A 15,368-nucleotide genomic window follows, 5' to 3' on the forward strand; every position below is an offset into this window, starting at 1 on the left:
CGTAAATTCATGCTGTCTATTATGCCCCCCCCCTCCAAAAACCTTGGACTTAGGAGCACTTTGCAGGAGCAATTAGTTATTACCAACTGAGTGCTCCTAAGTCCAAGGTTTTGGGAAAGGGGGAAGCAGCAACATGTCTGCCTAGAGCACCCCAGTTCATACATATAGCAGTCTATTCTTGAAGATATTGGTCCACAAGCTTTGCTCACAGAGGACAAGCATTAATGTCTTGTAAGATAAATGTCTTCCCTATTGTACCTGCATACAGACGAATATAAGGGGTTTAGGACCTTTCTGTATAATAAGCATTCATGGTCACTAGGAAGTACATGCAGGTTGATGAATCCACTAAATGAGATGCCTCTCCAAACCATCAACACCACCTCCACTAAAAGTGTCCCTTTCATGTATATTACAGGAATGATAACATGTCCCTGGTTCTTGCCAGATCAGAGAACACTTGGTATTGATTTGTAGAGCAAATCAGAACTGGTCTGTAAACAATGCTGAACACCATTGGTCTTGAGTCCAATGGTGACTGGCCCTTTCAAACATTCTCTTCTGTGGTGTTGGGATAGGAACATGCAGACTACCTTTGTGAAGCCTTCTACACACGTTGGAAGTAGATAACAGTGTTCCTGTAGCCAACATGAGATGAGATTGCAGCTTATTCAGGGAGGCACATAAGTTTCATCAAACAGATTATCAGATATCTATCACTCTCACTTTGGTTTTGGCCCATAGAGCCTTCCTTCACTGTATTTCTGGCATGCTGTGTGACTTTTGGAATTGGTTATAGTCTGAGAATGACTTACATGCAACCATTTGGCTATTTCCAAATGACTTTGGCCAGTTCTATCTTAGGATGGCTTGCCCCTGAATTCAGTTCAATGAAGTCTTGCAGTCATATCTAAGAATTTTTCTATCATAAAATGTCTTGCTATCACCCCAGATGCAAAATGGAAAGCTACTCCAAAACACCTGCTTTTATGCCATAGCTCATTTGCATATACTGTTGATGGCATCACTTGTTACATAACATACCCAGTTTTCATGTAGTCAATTGTCTCTTTGCACATAAGAGGATGACTGAACTGCCAGGTAGTGCTGCTCAACTCTCAAGATGCTTGCATAATTTGCTGCTGAGACAATGTAGAACTGTTGGAACAGGACTTTCATATTACATCTTAACATTTGTTGCACAAAGGCTAATTTGTACAATACTTTATAAAATATACTTACTCAACAGGCCTTGGTTTATACTGTCCTCCAACTTGCCTTCTAGGTAATCTGTTTTCTGCCCACTGTTGCCGTCTAGCTTCATTAAGCAACTGCTCTTCATATATTGCTTTGTCAAGTTTTATCACAGATAAAATGCCAAATATTGCATCTCTTACACCAATACATATGCTTAGTAGAATACACTATAAAAGAAAATCAAAATTAATCAGTTTCTTTTTAATCAATAATTAACCAAAATGATTATAATAGAATAATTTGGCATGGCTCACTTAAGGATTAAAGCTAGATAAAATGGGAGGAGACCAAGTCTAAGAAATGCAAAAGATTGACAGAACTTGAGAATAACAAGCAATCCCTACTTTCCCATGATATATCCTATTACCTTCTGGTGTTTAAGGTATAACAATTTTTACTTAATGTAATTTTACAGATGAATGTCAGTAGAAGTTCCATAAAGTGATTAGTAATGTTGCATCTGAACTTTTTTGTTTTTTTTAAAAAAACAATTATTTAGAAATTTATTTTTTATTAAATAAAAAAATATTGTCCAGTCAGCAGCAACTCACCAGCTGACCAAAAAAATACTCACTACATGCAAGTGGGCAAGCACATTTGTTGAGTCCTGTATACACACACACTACATAAAAAGTATCTATAACAATGTACTACAGTATGGCTATAAAACTGTATGACAATAAGCAACAGTATGTTCGTCAACAATTAACTTGTCTAGCCTGATTTGTACTGAGAAGAAAAAGATTTCATCAGCCAAATTCAGAAATTAATCCTCTGAAGTCCTGTAATTAATCCTGCTAGTTTATTTTATTTATAATCATTCACAGCTTAGAATTATTAATTAGTAGGTATTTAATAAAGACATACATGTCAGACATAATATATATATTTTTAAATAACAACTTTATACATGTAAGAATGACTTGTTCTTGAATTCAGAATTTAAATGTTACCAGTTCTTCTGCCTTCTCAGTGAATGAAGCACATCTTCACAACAGAATCCCTACACAGCACACAACTTTCCCCCATTCTACTACAATCATTAATCTTTGCCTATTTATCACTGGCACCTTTCTACTTACTCTTCCAACTACCAATCTTCTCTAAATGTTTTGTTTCCTCTATACATATCCCAATTTATTCTTCAACCTTACCAATTCTTTCTAATACTGTCACTCATATTCATCTCTTTCATACTAACTTCTTTTACATTCGTCATATTACCTTTTGCTGTGTCATTCACCATATTCTCTATTTCTGACTTTCACTTAGCTCACACTGCTTATGTTGTTCACACTACAACCTTTTGCAGCGTTTCATGTGTGGATATGATATATATATATATATATAAATTTCAAAATATACTCACCTTAATCATTTCCATAACTGCCACAAATTCTTTCACTGTCATACTACACTGGACGTGATCTATAAGACACATTCCCAGAAATTATATTTGTGTTATATAAATTTTTAAGCAATTTCAAAAATTACCAAATCAATAAGTTTTTGTGCTAAACTAGGAGTGAATCTACAGCTTTCAGTGACCCTCAACCATCCAAAGAAATTCAAACTGGGATGTAATTTTGATATTCTGGCTTCTGGGAATGATGGGAGGACACTGATGTGTAGAAGTAGGGAGATTCTTGTTCCGTTGTATAAGGCTTTGATTAGGCCACACATGGACTATTGTGCCCAGATTTTCAGAAGGATGAAGACATGTTGGAAAGGGTCCAAAGGAGACCGACTAAGGTAGTTTCTGACCTCTAGAATGTCGAGTATGAGGAAAGATTGAGAAGATGTAATTTGCAGAGTCTGGTGGACAGGAGGAAGAGGGGAGATATGACAGAGACCTACAAGTTGGTAAGGGGTTGTTATAGGATCAATGCTGGAGAAATTTTACAGAGAATAGTGGGAGATCAGGGGAGAACCAGAGGTCATCCCTGGAAACTGTATAAAGAGGGTGTGAGTAAGGGAGTAAGAGGTAGGTTTTTTTCGTGCAGAGTTGTGAATGATTTGAATGCCTTGCCTGAGAATGTGGTGTCTGCAAAGAGTTTGAATGTGTTTAAAACACAGTATGATGAGCTGTGTGTGTGTGATAAAAGGACCTCCCAGATGAGTCTTTGACTCCAAGAGGTCTTGGGGTGGTAATATAATAATAATATATCAAAAATATACTTAAGTAAAATTATTACATGGGTATAATAATTACATGATACTTCCAAGAAGTCCAAAGACTCATCAAAAGAGAGCACCTACTCTACAACTCTCCATCTCCACCACTCAAATTCACCAACTACAGCAAACTGCAACTACTATCATCATCTACACCAACACAATGTACTGCCCACCACCACTAGTATATATATATATATATATATATATATATATATATATATTTTTTTTTTTTTTTTTTTTTTTTTTTTTTTTTTACAGACAAACATCCAAGCCCACAGTGGGATTCAAACCTGCAGGTTTGAAGATATGCTAACCCCAGCCTAAAGGCTGGGGTTAGCGTATCTACTCTCCACTCAGACAACCAGGATGGCATTATATCTACGAGTCAGAAGACTTCACAGGAGGCACACACTAACCATTATGAGAACATGGTCCTATTTACTGGGATATAAACTGGAGGCACACACTAACCATCGGGAGATCACAGTCCTATTTACTGGGATATAAACTGGATTTACCGGAGTCCTAAATTGTTTTGAATAAGCTCAATGTTTGGTCTGGTCTCCACAGCAGGATTTTCAGACTATGTAAAAAATAACAAAAAATATATATAAATTGATAAAAAATGAAAAAAAAAAAAGTCTCCACCCAATTCCATGGTACAAATGTACTATAGGTTTGCAAATAACCTTTTGTGAGTTGAAACCAAAAAAAAAAAAAAAAGTGTGATAGGAAAGGCTGGCTGGTTTGCTGTATGTGATGATTCACATATCACATTCAGATTTGCTCAGTGAGTGGCATACACTGTCTTCTGCTTTGGATGATGTTACAATGGCAATGATGAATTCCAAACTCTGGTAATACAAAGGACAATAGTGCCATTAGTAAAAACGGGTAGATATTCTATTTCAAACGTATGTATGAATGTCTATGGAATCAGTATGTTGCTCAGGTATGACAGTGATGAGATGAGGCAGAGAACAAAGATTGTGAATGATATGTTAGTGCAAATGTGTGAGGAGAAAGAAGTGCAGTTTGTTAATGTGTAGAATGAGTTTGAAGAACAAACTGAACTATATAAGTGATAGACTGCATTTGAAGGTTTTTTGGTGTGAGCAAGTAAGAAGAGATGTGAAAGAGTAAGAGAGTAGGGAATGTGATACTGAAATGGTGCTTGTGAATGAAGATGTAGGCAGCATTACAATACGGTCAGTATTAAAACAATAAGTTCGTATGTTTAATTTTCAAATGACCAAATATGTTTAATTTAAACAGGAAGTATCATCTAAATTTATGTACTTTGTAGATTACATAACATGTAAACACATAAAAATGTAATAAAAGTTATAAGAAAACTTATTTGAAAACATTCAAAAAATTAGAATAATTTTCAACATGGTTCAAAATATTAGAATATTCCAAATCTTTCTGATGTATATTTCTACACAAGCGTGAGTAGAGTATTCAGACAGTATTCTAATTACCGAGTTTAAAATAATTGCTGCAATAGTGGTTGAAAGGTAATAACTACATCAAGAGATGAGAGGAGACTGAAGAATATCATGAAGAAAAACTGCTTCTGAAGTGTAAGGTATTTTCACAAGAGATGGGAACTAGATATGAACATGTCTAAATTTACGACGTTCAGAGAAGACTTCACATGGATTTTAAATCGCATGCCTAATACAAACCTGCTTATGACTTCCAAGAAAAAGGTAGCTAGAATGCAATGGTGTAAGCAAAGACTGTTGTAGGGTGATGAGCACTGGAAAAAGATACTTATTAGCAATGAGCATGTTTGGTGTATCCCATGGTCATCAAGGGATACATGTTTGCTGTGTTAAGCAAGAAGCATTTGATAAAGAATGCATGAAATATTCGGACAAGAATGACAAGGTGAAATTTGCAACCTCTGTCATGGTATGGATTTGTATGACCCAGTGGGTCAAGGTAGCTGTGCATCGTGTATGAAAGAGTCATTTCCGAAGTGTACCAAGAAATTCTTGAGCACTTCATGTTACTGGCATCAGAAGATTTATGTGATGGTGATTTCCTTTTTCAGCACGATTCAGCTTCTTGTCACACTTCCAAAACCACTACTAGATGGCTCACAGAAAGGCAAATCAATATATCCTTTCCTTCATGCTTACATGGTGATCAGAATACATCATGAAATGTTTTTCACCAGAGGTCAGGCCAATAGTTGTAACAGTTGGTCAGTAACTTCAGCATGCCATATAGATTGTAGTGCAGCTTGTTTCTTTGTATATATGTGTATACTCCAGATGATTACCTTAATGTGAAGATCGAAACAAGTGTTTATTTTGGTTTAAATTAAACTAAAGTTTCTCTAACACAGTAGTTGTTTCCATAATTTTCATGATGCAAATCAATATAATTCCTTGGCTGGAAAACTCACCAGATTTAAACCCCATTATGAAGAAACTTCAAGAAGTTTCCCCAAGTGACAAAAATGAACTTGTTTCTAGTTTGCAGACCATATGGGCACATTTTGATAAAAAAAAGACTGAACTGAAATAATATGCTAACAGTTTACAGAACGGTCGTAAAAGCTAAGATGCAACAAAGTACTAATTATCATGTTTGCAATTTTTGTGCATTTATTTTTCGCATTAGTCTAATGTTTTGAACCACATTAAAAATTATTCTAATTTTGTGAATGTTTTCATATAACATTCTTATAATTTATATTATATTTTTGTGTGTTTACATGGTTATATAATCTACAAAGTACCCAGATTTGGATGATGCTAAATCATATTTGGTAATAATTATTTTCTATACAATAAATTAGAATTGCAAATCATTCAACACTTGATTATTCTAATTTTTTTGATTTGGAGATATACAATAAGGTGACAAATTCAATGGACAAAGGAGATGGATGCAGAGTAGCATACTCAGATTTTGGAAAGGCTTTTGATTGACTATCAATTGATCATGCAGTAATCTAACTAGAGTGGATGGAGTGGGATATTAGACTAGTGCATTGGATTAGAGATTAACTATCTGATAGTGTCAGCAAGTTGTGTATGGGGAGCAATATTCCAGATTAAAGTCACTAGTGCTGTGCCTCAGGGGTCTGTTTTAGGCCCATCTGCAAACAACATTCAGCTGTTTACAGATGAAGTATGAAGTGTAGAGCATGTCTGGCCTCACAAGAGACTTGAATAGACTGAGTGAATGGGCATGCCAGTTCAGTGTTGAAAATGTAAAGTTTTAAAATTTGGGAAACAAAGATAGGATGTAGAATTTATGCTTGGTGTGAATATAGACTAAGGTAATTTCTGATCTCTGGAATGTTGAATATGAAGAAAGGCTGAGAAAATGCAATTTACAATCTAGTGGATAGGAAGAAAAGGGGTGATATGATAGACGTGCAAGTTGGTAAGGGTTTACTGTAGGATTAACATTGAAGAGATTTTTCATATAATGGTGGGAGATCAAGAAAGAACAAGAGGTCATACCTGGAAGCTGTATAAGGAGGGTGTGAGAAGCAGGTTTTTTTGCATGAATATGAATATTGGAATGCATTGTCTGCAGAGAATTTGAATGTGTTTAAGGCAAGGTATGAGCTGTGTGTATAACTAAGGGACCATCTATAACTAGTTGAGTCTAACTCCATGGGATCTTAGGATGATAATTGCAGATGACAGCACATTGTACTCTTCATTTGATAACCCTTACCCTACACAACTCACTTAAACCTACAGAACATCAACCTGATCATTCTTATCTCCAAGCCATCATCCAATGGGGCTCAGATAACCTCGTCAATTTCAATCCTAGTAAAACCCAATTCTGTCTTATTTCTCACAAAAAAGAACCATTTTCCTCTAGTATTATTTCTAATAACACTCAAATTTCTAGACAAGATGAGATTTCTCTTCTTGGAATTACCCTGACATCAGGCCTCTCACAACCATAAACACATCACAACCATTGCATCCTCAGTTCTAAAAAACTAGGATTTCTCTTTCGCTCAAGACGTTACTTCACCTCTAAACAGCTGTTGATCTTATACAAATTACAAATCCACCAGCTATCAAATACTGCTCTCACACTTGGAGTGGGGCTCTAAAAGCTCCCTCAAAATGTTTGACTCAATACAGAGGAGAGCAATTAGATTGATAAATGAACCGTTTCTTACCAACTCACTCCTCCCACTTTCACACAGATGTTTGGTCTCTGTAATTTGTGTATTCTATAAATATTTCCACAGCAAATGTTCATCTGAAATAGCATCAATAATTCCTCCACTCACTACTAAGCCCATTGGAACAGTACAGCTGCCGCCCAACATCCTTTCACAGCATACACTTTGAAATCCCCAGAACAAGTTTCTTTTTCTCCTCCTCTCTGCTCCTGCTGTACCATGGAAGTCTTCTCCCTGATATTCCCAAGGAATACAATATACAGGTTTTCAAATCAAATGTAAACAAGTTTCTCCTTTCCCAATCCACTACACATATACAGTACTAATGTACTATAGGTTGATCAACCAGCCTCTTCTGTATGGGCTCAGCATAAAAAAAAAAAGGAGACAAAACAGAATGCATTAATTAGAGGCACTAGCCTCCTCAGTATTCCAAGTAAAGTTTTTACTCAAGTACTCCAAAAACAAATTAAGCCATATATAGAACTAGCATTAGGAGAAGAACAAGCAGGTTTCAGACTAGGACGAAACAATTGACCAATTATTTACTTAAGAGACAGTTAATAGAAAAGAACTAGAGTACAACCAAATTTGCTATATAAATTTGATAGACATTCATCAAGCATTTGATTCAACCCATAGAAGAGAACTATAGGAAACCATGAAAGAATTTGGATCCCCCACCAAAACTATAAGAATAATAAAGAATCTATACGAGAAATCTAAAGTGCAGTATGAGTGGAGGACATCTTAACCAACTGGCTCTACACAGAGAGTGGAGTAAGACAAGGATGCAATCTGTCATCACACCTTTTCAACCTTACACTGGAAGAAGCAACCAGTAAGGCATTCAACAAAGAAGACTCTGGAATCAAAATATATGGAAAAAATATAACAAATTTAAAATTTGCAGATGACACAGAAGATCTACAATGAATTTCTGATAAAACAAAGGAAGAATGTATAAAATTTGGATTAATCCTAAATATAGACAAAGCAAAAATTATGCAAATAGGAAAAAGAAATACCAATCTGAAAACTGAAATTGATAGCAAGAATCTAGATCAGGTAGAAAACTTCACCTATCTCAGAGGAGTAATGAGTACAATAGCCCTGCATACAACAATGGAAGGTAAAAGATCCAAAGGGCAGCCCAGAATTAGATGGATACACAAAATAAAAGAGAACCTGAAAACCAACTCACAACAAGCAACACCAAACTGGACAGAATTGTCTGGACTCTCTAGAGACAGACAGAAGTGGAAAGAGTTAATTTGGCCTCTTAATTATCATCCATAATTATCATCATAGATCATCCACATAGATGATCTTCAATCATCTATGTGGATGATCTATAGAGAAAAGAAGAGAATACAATTTAGAAACACATATTGAATTTATTGACTTTGAAAAAGCATTTGACAAAGTTAAAAGAAGCATTTTATTTAACATATTAAAAGAAAGACAAATACCAAATAACCTAAAAGCTATCATAAGTATATATGAAAATAATCAAATACAAATAAGATTAAATCATGAGCTATCATATATGAGAGAGATAAACCAAGGGGTCCGACAGGGATGTCCCTTCTAAGCAACTCTTTTTAATATTTACCTAAATGAAATAAAAATTTCCATCAAGGTATTAAACTTTCTCCTACTGTGAACTTTTAAACACTCTCCTTTTTGCCTACGACCAAATAATAATTACAAATTCTGAAGATAACTTACAGAAAGATATTTTAGATCTAAATGAGATAGCCAAAGATTATGGTATGATAATATCAATAGAAAAATCAAAAACTATGGCCTTTAAAGGACAAGATCCAGTAAGAACTAAAATAGTAATAGATAACAAATCTTAGAACAGGTGAATTCATTTAACTACCTAGGATGTATGATCACATATGAAAATGAAAAAGATATAAATAAAAATTGCAAAATATTTAAAAATAAGAGGTATAATTAACTCTATATTTAAACCAAACCTAGTTAAAAAAAACAGACTAAAAGTATACAATACATTAGCCCTACCTGTCTTATTGTATGGAAGTGAAATCTGGATGATAAAACAAAAAGACAAACGAAGATTAATAACAGCAGAAATGAAGTTTATGAGAAAAACTGCCAAGTATACTCTATTTGATCATAAAAGAAACGAAGAAATGATGAAAGAATTAAACCAAGTAATAGAAAAAATTAAAAAACATACATAAATGGATGGAACAAGTTCATTCAAGTACAAGCCATTAGGAAAAAGAAAAGCAGGACGTCCTCTTAAAAGATTCAACGACGACTTCTAAGGCCAGAACAGGCCATTCTAGGCCCAAATCCTTGATGACATCTATGCATGATGATGATGATCATGCAAGATGTCTAAATCCCCTTTATCAACTATTGCCCTTTCCAGTTTTGCATTGTCAGCAAGCTGAATACTCCTCACCATCCCAAATCATTCAACTATACATTAATATATGAAATAAATGTCAGCCTAATATACAGCTTTGAGGCACTCCACTAGTAATTCTCATTGTAGAGCTTCCATTGAACTATATATTACTCAAAGGTGTTGGCCATGCTACCAGCTTCATTCCCATTTGCTCCAACTTGCATAAGTTTTCTGAGTAATATTCTATCAAATGACTGCAAAGGCTATCAATATCATGGCATACCCATTTCCAACACAGATGCCACTATTACAAAATGCGAGTAAATTACTTTGGCAATATCTCCCTTCCCAAAATGCTGCTCACTTATTGCATATTCTGATCCATTAATTTCTGAATTCTACTGTTAACACAGTGACACAGGGAAGTGTACACATACTACTCACATCATACTTGCATTTTATTTGTAAAATTAGCATTTGTGAACTGTCAACTGCAAAAATCTCAAATGCAATTTGAACTGATTTCAAGTTTCATGTACATATATTGGCTCTAGAAAATTTGCTTTATATGGTTTGCTTTCTTCACCCAATGAATGCATTAAAAACAGGCATTATCACATACTTTATGCAACTGAAAATTTGAAACAGGACTTCAAAACAAATAAATTTAGATACTCTTTTTCTTGTCTGCATGTAAATGACCAACCTTTGCTGGCAAAGGTTGGTCGATTGGTAGAACCTCTGCTACTAATGGCTCACGCAAAAAGTTAAGCAAGTTTGAGCATGGTTAGTAGTTGGAAGGGGTTCGATCATTCGATGCTGCTGGAACACTCTCCCTCGATGAGTCTTTGGACTCCCTGGAGGTGTCAAATAATAATAATAAATGTAGCATAGTTTGTGGGAGATGTTTCATTCTGAACAGTTCTACCAGTTGTCTCTAAATACACTAATTGTTGCTAATTTTAGTGAATTTAGTGATATAATAAAGCTATTAGCTTTTCTTGCCATTGTAGTATAGTGTGTGTTGGGGATTTTTTTTTTCTTTCACATTAATGAAGTATATAAGTGGACTGTATCCACTGATCTCCAACAGAAGAGTATCATATGCAAGATATCTGTTATTGATAAGATAGAAGAGCAGCTGACAAAAAGAAAAAAAAAATTAATAAACGCAGGATTCACAAAAGGGTGGAAAATGTGTATTATGTAAAAGGCTGCCAAGAAATTATATTCTTGGTTTAATCCTTTATCCAAGTGTAAGCAAACAAAGTTTGCACCTGAGCTAACTTCAGGACTAGGCAACTAATACTGAAGCTAATAACTTCACATCACTTGCCTTAGTATCCCATATGCAAAGCACATATCCTTACAGACATGTATAATGCTATACATTATGGAAAGGGTCACTACTAAGTCCAGTTTCAATGTAAACCAGATATCACATTTTTCGGTTGTGGTTCACTGTGTTTAGTGAGGAAGAGATAAAAAGTGGGGCATGCAGTGACTTGGATAAGTGTTAAATATAAATTCTTGGTACATTTAATTTAGTGAAACTTTGCAATCTCTTTTCCGAAGATTAATTCTGGCCTTTCTCAATTCATTCTAATCACACTAAGGACTAAACTGTTCCAATAATGAAATACTGCAAGTTGGCATAATGAAAATAATTATAAAACCAGAGGGGGAGGACTTTATTAACATAAAATCGTTAATTATCAAGATCATAGAATGGCAATTAAGCGTTAACAGACAATTCTAAAAAGCACCACCACCACTTAAGTAGCTGATGTAAGATAACCATAAAAGGTCAATTTCCCAAATTATTTTAAAACAGTGATATATATTTAGACCATCAGATCTGATGGTCTAAATATATAACTTATATATATAAAAGTCTAAAGTGAAGAGTGTTATATATAACAGACTTCACTTTATAAAGAAACATGTCAAACTTTACTTCACTGTAAAAAAGTTCCAGCCTTTTGACTAGGATGATGATGATTCAGCATGGATATGTCTTCTTGCATGTCTGCATGTCTTCTTGCAAAAAACAGAAAAATGTATGCCCCATCTGGCTGATGAAGAATTGCTTACTTTCTTCTTACAGACACATTTTGGAAGAACAGGAAGATATGCTTTTATTCAGCAGTGGGTCTTAACCTTTTCAAAGTCACAGAACACTTGATTATAAGGAAAATTTAGGGAACACTAAAAGCACGGACTTGCCTTTTATAAAAATGGAACTTATTTTAATGTGATACTTGAGCTTGTCAGCTTTTGCAGATTTCAGCAATATCAGGTCTAATATGTGATATAGCCACTCTCATTTCTTTGTCTATATTAGTAAGTCTTTTACACTTTTTAGTTTTCTCACACAAATAAGATGTTGAAAACTGTAACAAAATTTTCAGTGCCCTTGTGAAGAGAGAGCTGGGTAAGAGACAGCTTAGACAAAAATCCAAAATTCCTCAAGAATTATTTTAGAGAATTTCATTTTTAGAGTACGATCCGTTGACAAGGTAACTAATTGTTCTTCTTCTTGCAATGAAAATTCGCAACTCAACATATTAACTGTGCCAAATGGATTTCGTATCCAGTCATAATTTGTATTTAAGGAAGGAAAGTAGCTTTATTGCAAGCTACCTGCAATATGCTAATTTTTTTTTAAGTAATTACTGTTTCCAGAACAGGACTCTCAGATTGTCTAATCTTGGCTTATTTGATCTTAATGACAATTCCACCAAACAAAGCTTCTAAATATGGTGCAGTTATTTTCTTAATGAGACTGGTGAATTAGTTTTATGGTAATAGCTAATTTCTTCCAGTAAACAAGCTGATGTTTTGTTATTTTGATCTACATTTTGGCTTATTTTAATCTTCAGAAATTTTGCTGAAATAAAAGATTATGGAAGTTAAAATCGTATAAAAAATTTATTCATTTAAACTGGTCCAGTTTACCAAAATTGAGGTTATTTGACAAATTTTCATAAAGCTTCTAAATAAAATCCATCTAGTCCAAGCATTGTTACAAAATGCACCTAAAAAAAGTCAAATTGCTTTTGGCAAAAACAAAAATACCAATAACAGTATATCAAGAGAGACTACCGTAAATTATCGTACTAGGATAAGGGGGAGAGTTGAAAAAGCTATGTCAAAAGTTAGAAAAGAGAAAGAGCATAGAATCCCTAGTATTGAATAATTCTTTGAATTTATTTTAATTAGCACTTCGTAATTTCAATATACAGACTTTTCTCAAAAAAAGTGAACAGGTGTGAATATTTTTTTAACAACCAGAAACATCAAACCAGTCAAAATGAAGCTTATTAGCTCTTTATATTTAAGTAACTTAATGGTTGCACCTCTTTGGAAACTCATATAGCAGAGCATATAAGTTCTTTTCGCTATACACTTTGGTATTATGGTCTAGCTACTCACTGATGAGGCCTCAAAAAAGGCTGAACCGGTCTGGGTAGTGACCTCCCTCCATAATGTAATAACAGCATACATTTCCTAGGAAGTGTTTTTACATTATGGAAAATACCTAAGAATAGCGATCTGAACTTTCCCCACCTTTGCAACGAGTTGTCCGATATTGTACTACATACTAGGGTCACTTGCATTAGCTCACGCTAGTGATCGCCGATAATTTATAGTTTACTATATTCGCATGAAACTTTCTGATTCCAATCTTTGAGTTTCTTATTCGGTTTTAAAACAATGTGGATTTTATATCCCCTTAATTTAAAATGATTGTCATGTTTCTAAGCCAGCCTGATCCGAGAATTATCTGATTAATCAATTACTATATTATACTTGACAAGAAATTCTTGTTTCATCCATATTTTACCTAGGCATAGTCAAACAGTAGTTTGTGAATGAAATATCAGAAAACATGTAATTTACAGACAACAAAAATAAAATAAGATACTAGTGGTGGACAGTAGATGGCATTGGTGTAGATGATGATGATAGTTGCAGTTCCCTGTAGTTGGTGAATTAAGTGGTAGAGTAGGTGCCCTCTCTCAATGAGTCTTTGTACTCCTTGGAGGTGTCACATAATAATAATGAGTATTTTTATTATTATTATTATTATTACTATTCAGGCCTCCAAGGAGTCAAAAGACTCATCGAGGGAGGTCCTTTCTAAGACATAAAGTCTGTCAAGACTCATCGAGGGGAAGTCCCCCCCTGAGAAACACAAAGTTTATCATACCACTCCTTAAACCCACTGACCGTTCTCGCTCCCACCACTCCATCAGGCAATGCATTCCACGGCTCAACCACCCTCCACACAAAGAAACCACTCCTTACCCTCTTGCTCACAGTTTCCTTTCGTAACTTCCAGGGATGGCCTCTTGTCATCACTCCTTCCCGCTGATCAACCAAGCGAAAGAACTCCCCAGTGTCAACCCTGTAACCACCTCTCAACAGTTTAAAAGTCTCAATCATATCACCTCTCCTTCTTCTATCCACCAAACTCTGCAGTCCACATTCTCTAAGCCGATCCTCATAACTATCCTTGTACAGCCCTGAAACCATCTTTGTCATCCGTCTTTGTATCCTTTCCACGGTTAATTTATCCCCTTCAAATCCTGGGGACCAAATCTGAGAACAATAGTCCAAGTGTGGTCTGATCAGAGACTTATACAACGGAATGATAACCCTCTTATCTCTGCAGGTCAGTGTCCTTCTCATAATAGCAGCAATCCTCTGTGTTACCTTCACCACCTTTGCAATATGTCCCCTAAACTTCAGGTTTCTATCAATCATCAACCCCAGATCTCTTGTCTCCCCTACTTCCTCCAGTATAACTCCTCCCATAGAGTATGCAGCATCCCATCGATGTTTCCCAAACCTCAAGACCTTACATTTTGCTGCATTAAACTGACACCCCCATTCATTTGCCCATCTATCTAGCTTATTTAAATCCTCTTGCAGGGCTACCACATCTGCACTATTACTAATAATCCTTCCAAGCTTCGCATCATCCGCAAACAACTGAATATCCCCCTGCAATCCACTGGCTATGTCATTGATATAAAGGTTAAACAATATAGGTCCTAGTACTGAGCCCTGTGGGACCCCACTTGTAACCCTCTGCCTCCTGGAAACTGCTCCACCATACACAACTCTCTGATACCTATCAGACAGCCAATCCTGAATCCAGTTGACCAATCTGACATCCAGACCCATGTGCTGCAACTTAAATATCAGCTTATCATGTGGCACCCTGTCAAATGCCTTCGCCAAGTCTAAGAAAATTGCAGTATATGCCTTTCTCTCATCTAATGCTCTTGTAACTTTATTATAAAAGGCTAGCATATTGCTAAAACAAGAGCGTCCTTTCACAAATCCATGTTGATTCTC

The 15,368-nt window shown here is 35.3% G+C and overlaps 1 protein-coding gene across 3 annotated transcripts in view; it reads right to left on the reverse strand.

The window, feature by feature from the left end:
• Nucleotides 1-15,368, reverse strand: part of tank (EI24 domain-containing protein tank) — a 143,208-nt gene that overhangs the window by 104,720 nt on the left and 23,120 nt on the right. For all 3 annotated transcript variants that reach the window (XM_090413031.1, XM_090413030.1, XM_090413029.1), the window contains exons 2-3: nt 2,627-2,685; nt 1,243-1,424 (exon numbers count right to left, since the gene is read on the reverse strand). In XM_090413031.1, coding sequence (XP_090269157.1) covers nt 1,243-1,424; nt 2,627-2,668 — 224 coding nt within the window. In that variant the 5' untranslated portion in view covers nt 2,669-2,685. The remainder of the gene's footprint in view (nt 1-1,242; nt 1,425-2,626; nt 2,686-15,368) is intronic.

Source organism: Typopeltis vanoorti, chromosome 23, assembly GCF_054136105.1.
Source record: "Typopeltis vanoorti isolate ZY-2024b chromosome 23, IOZ_Tvanoo_1.0, whole genome shotgun sequence".
Classification (NCBI taxonomy): domain Eukaryota; kingdom Metazoa; phylum Arthropoda; class Arachnida; order Uropygi; family Thelyphonidae; genus Typopeltis; species Typopeltis vanoorti.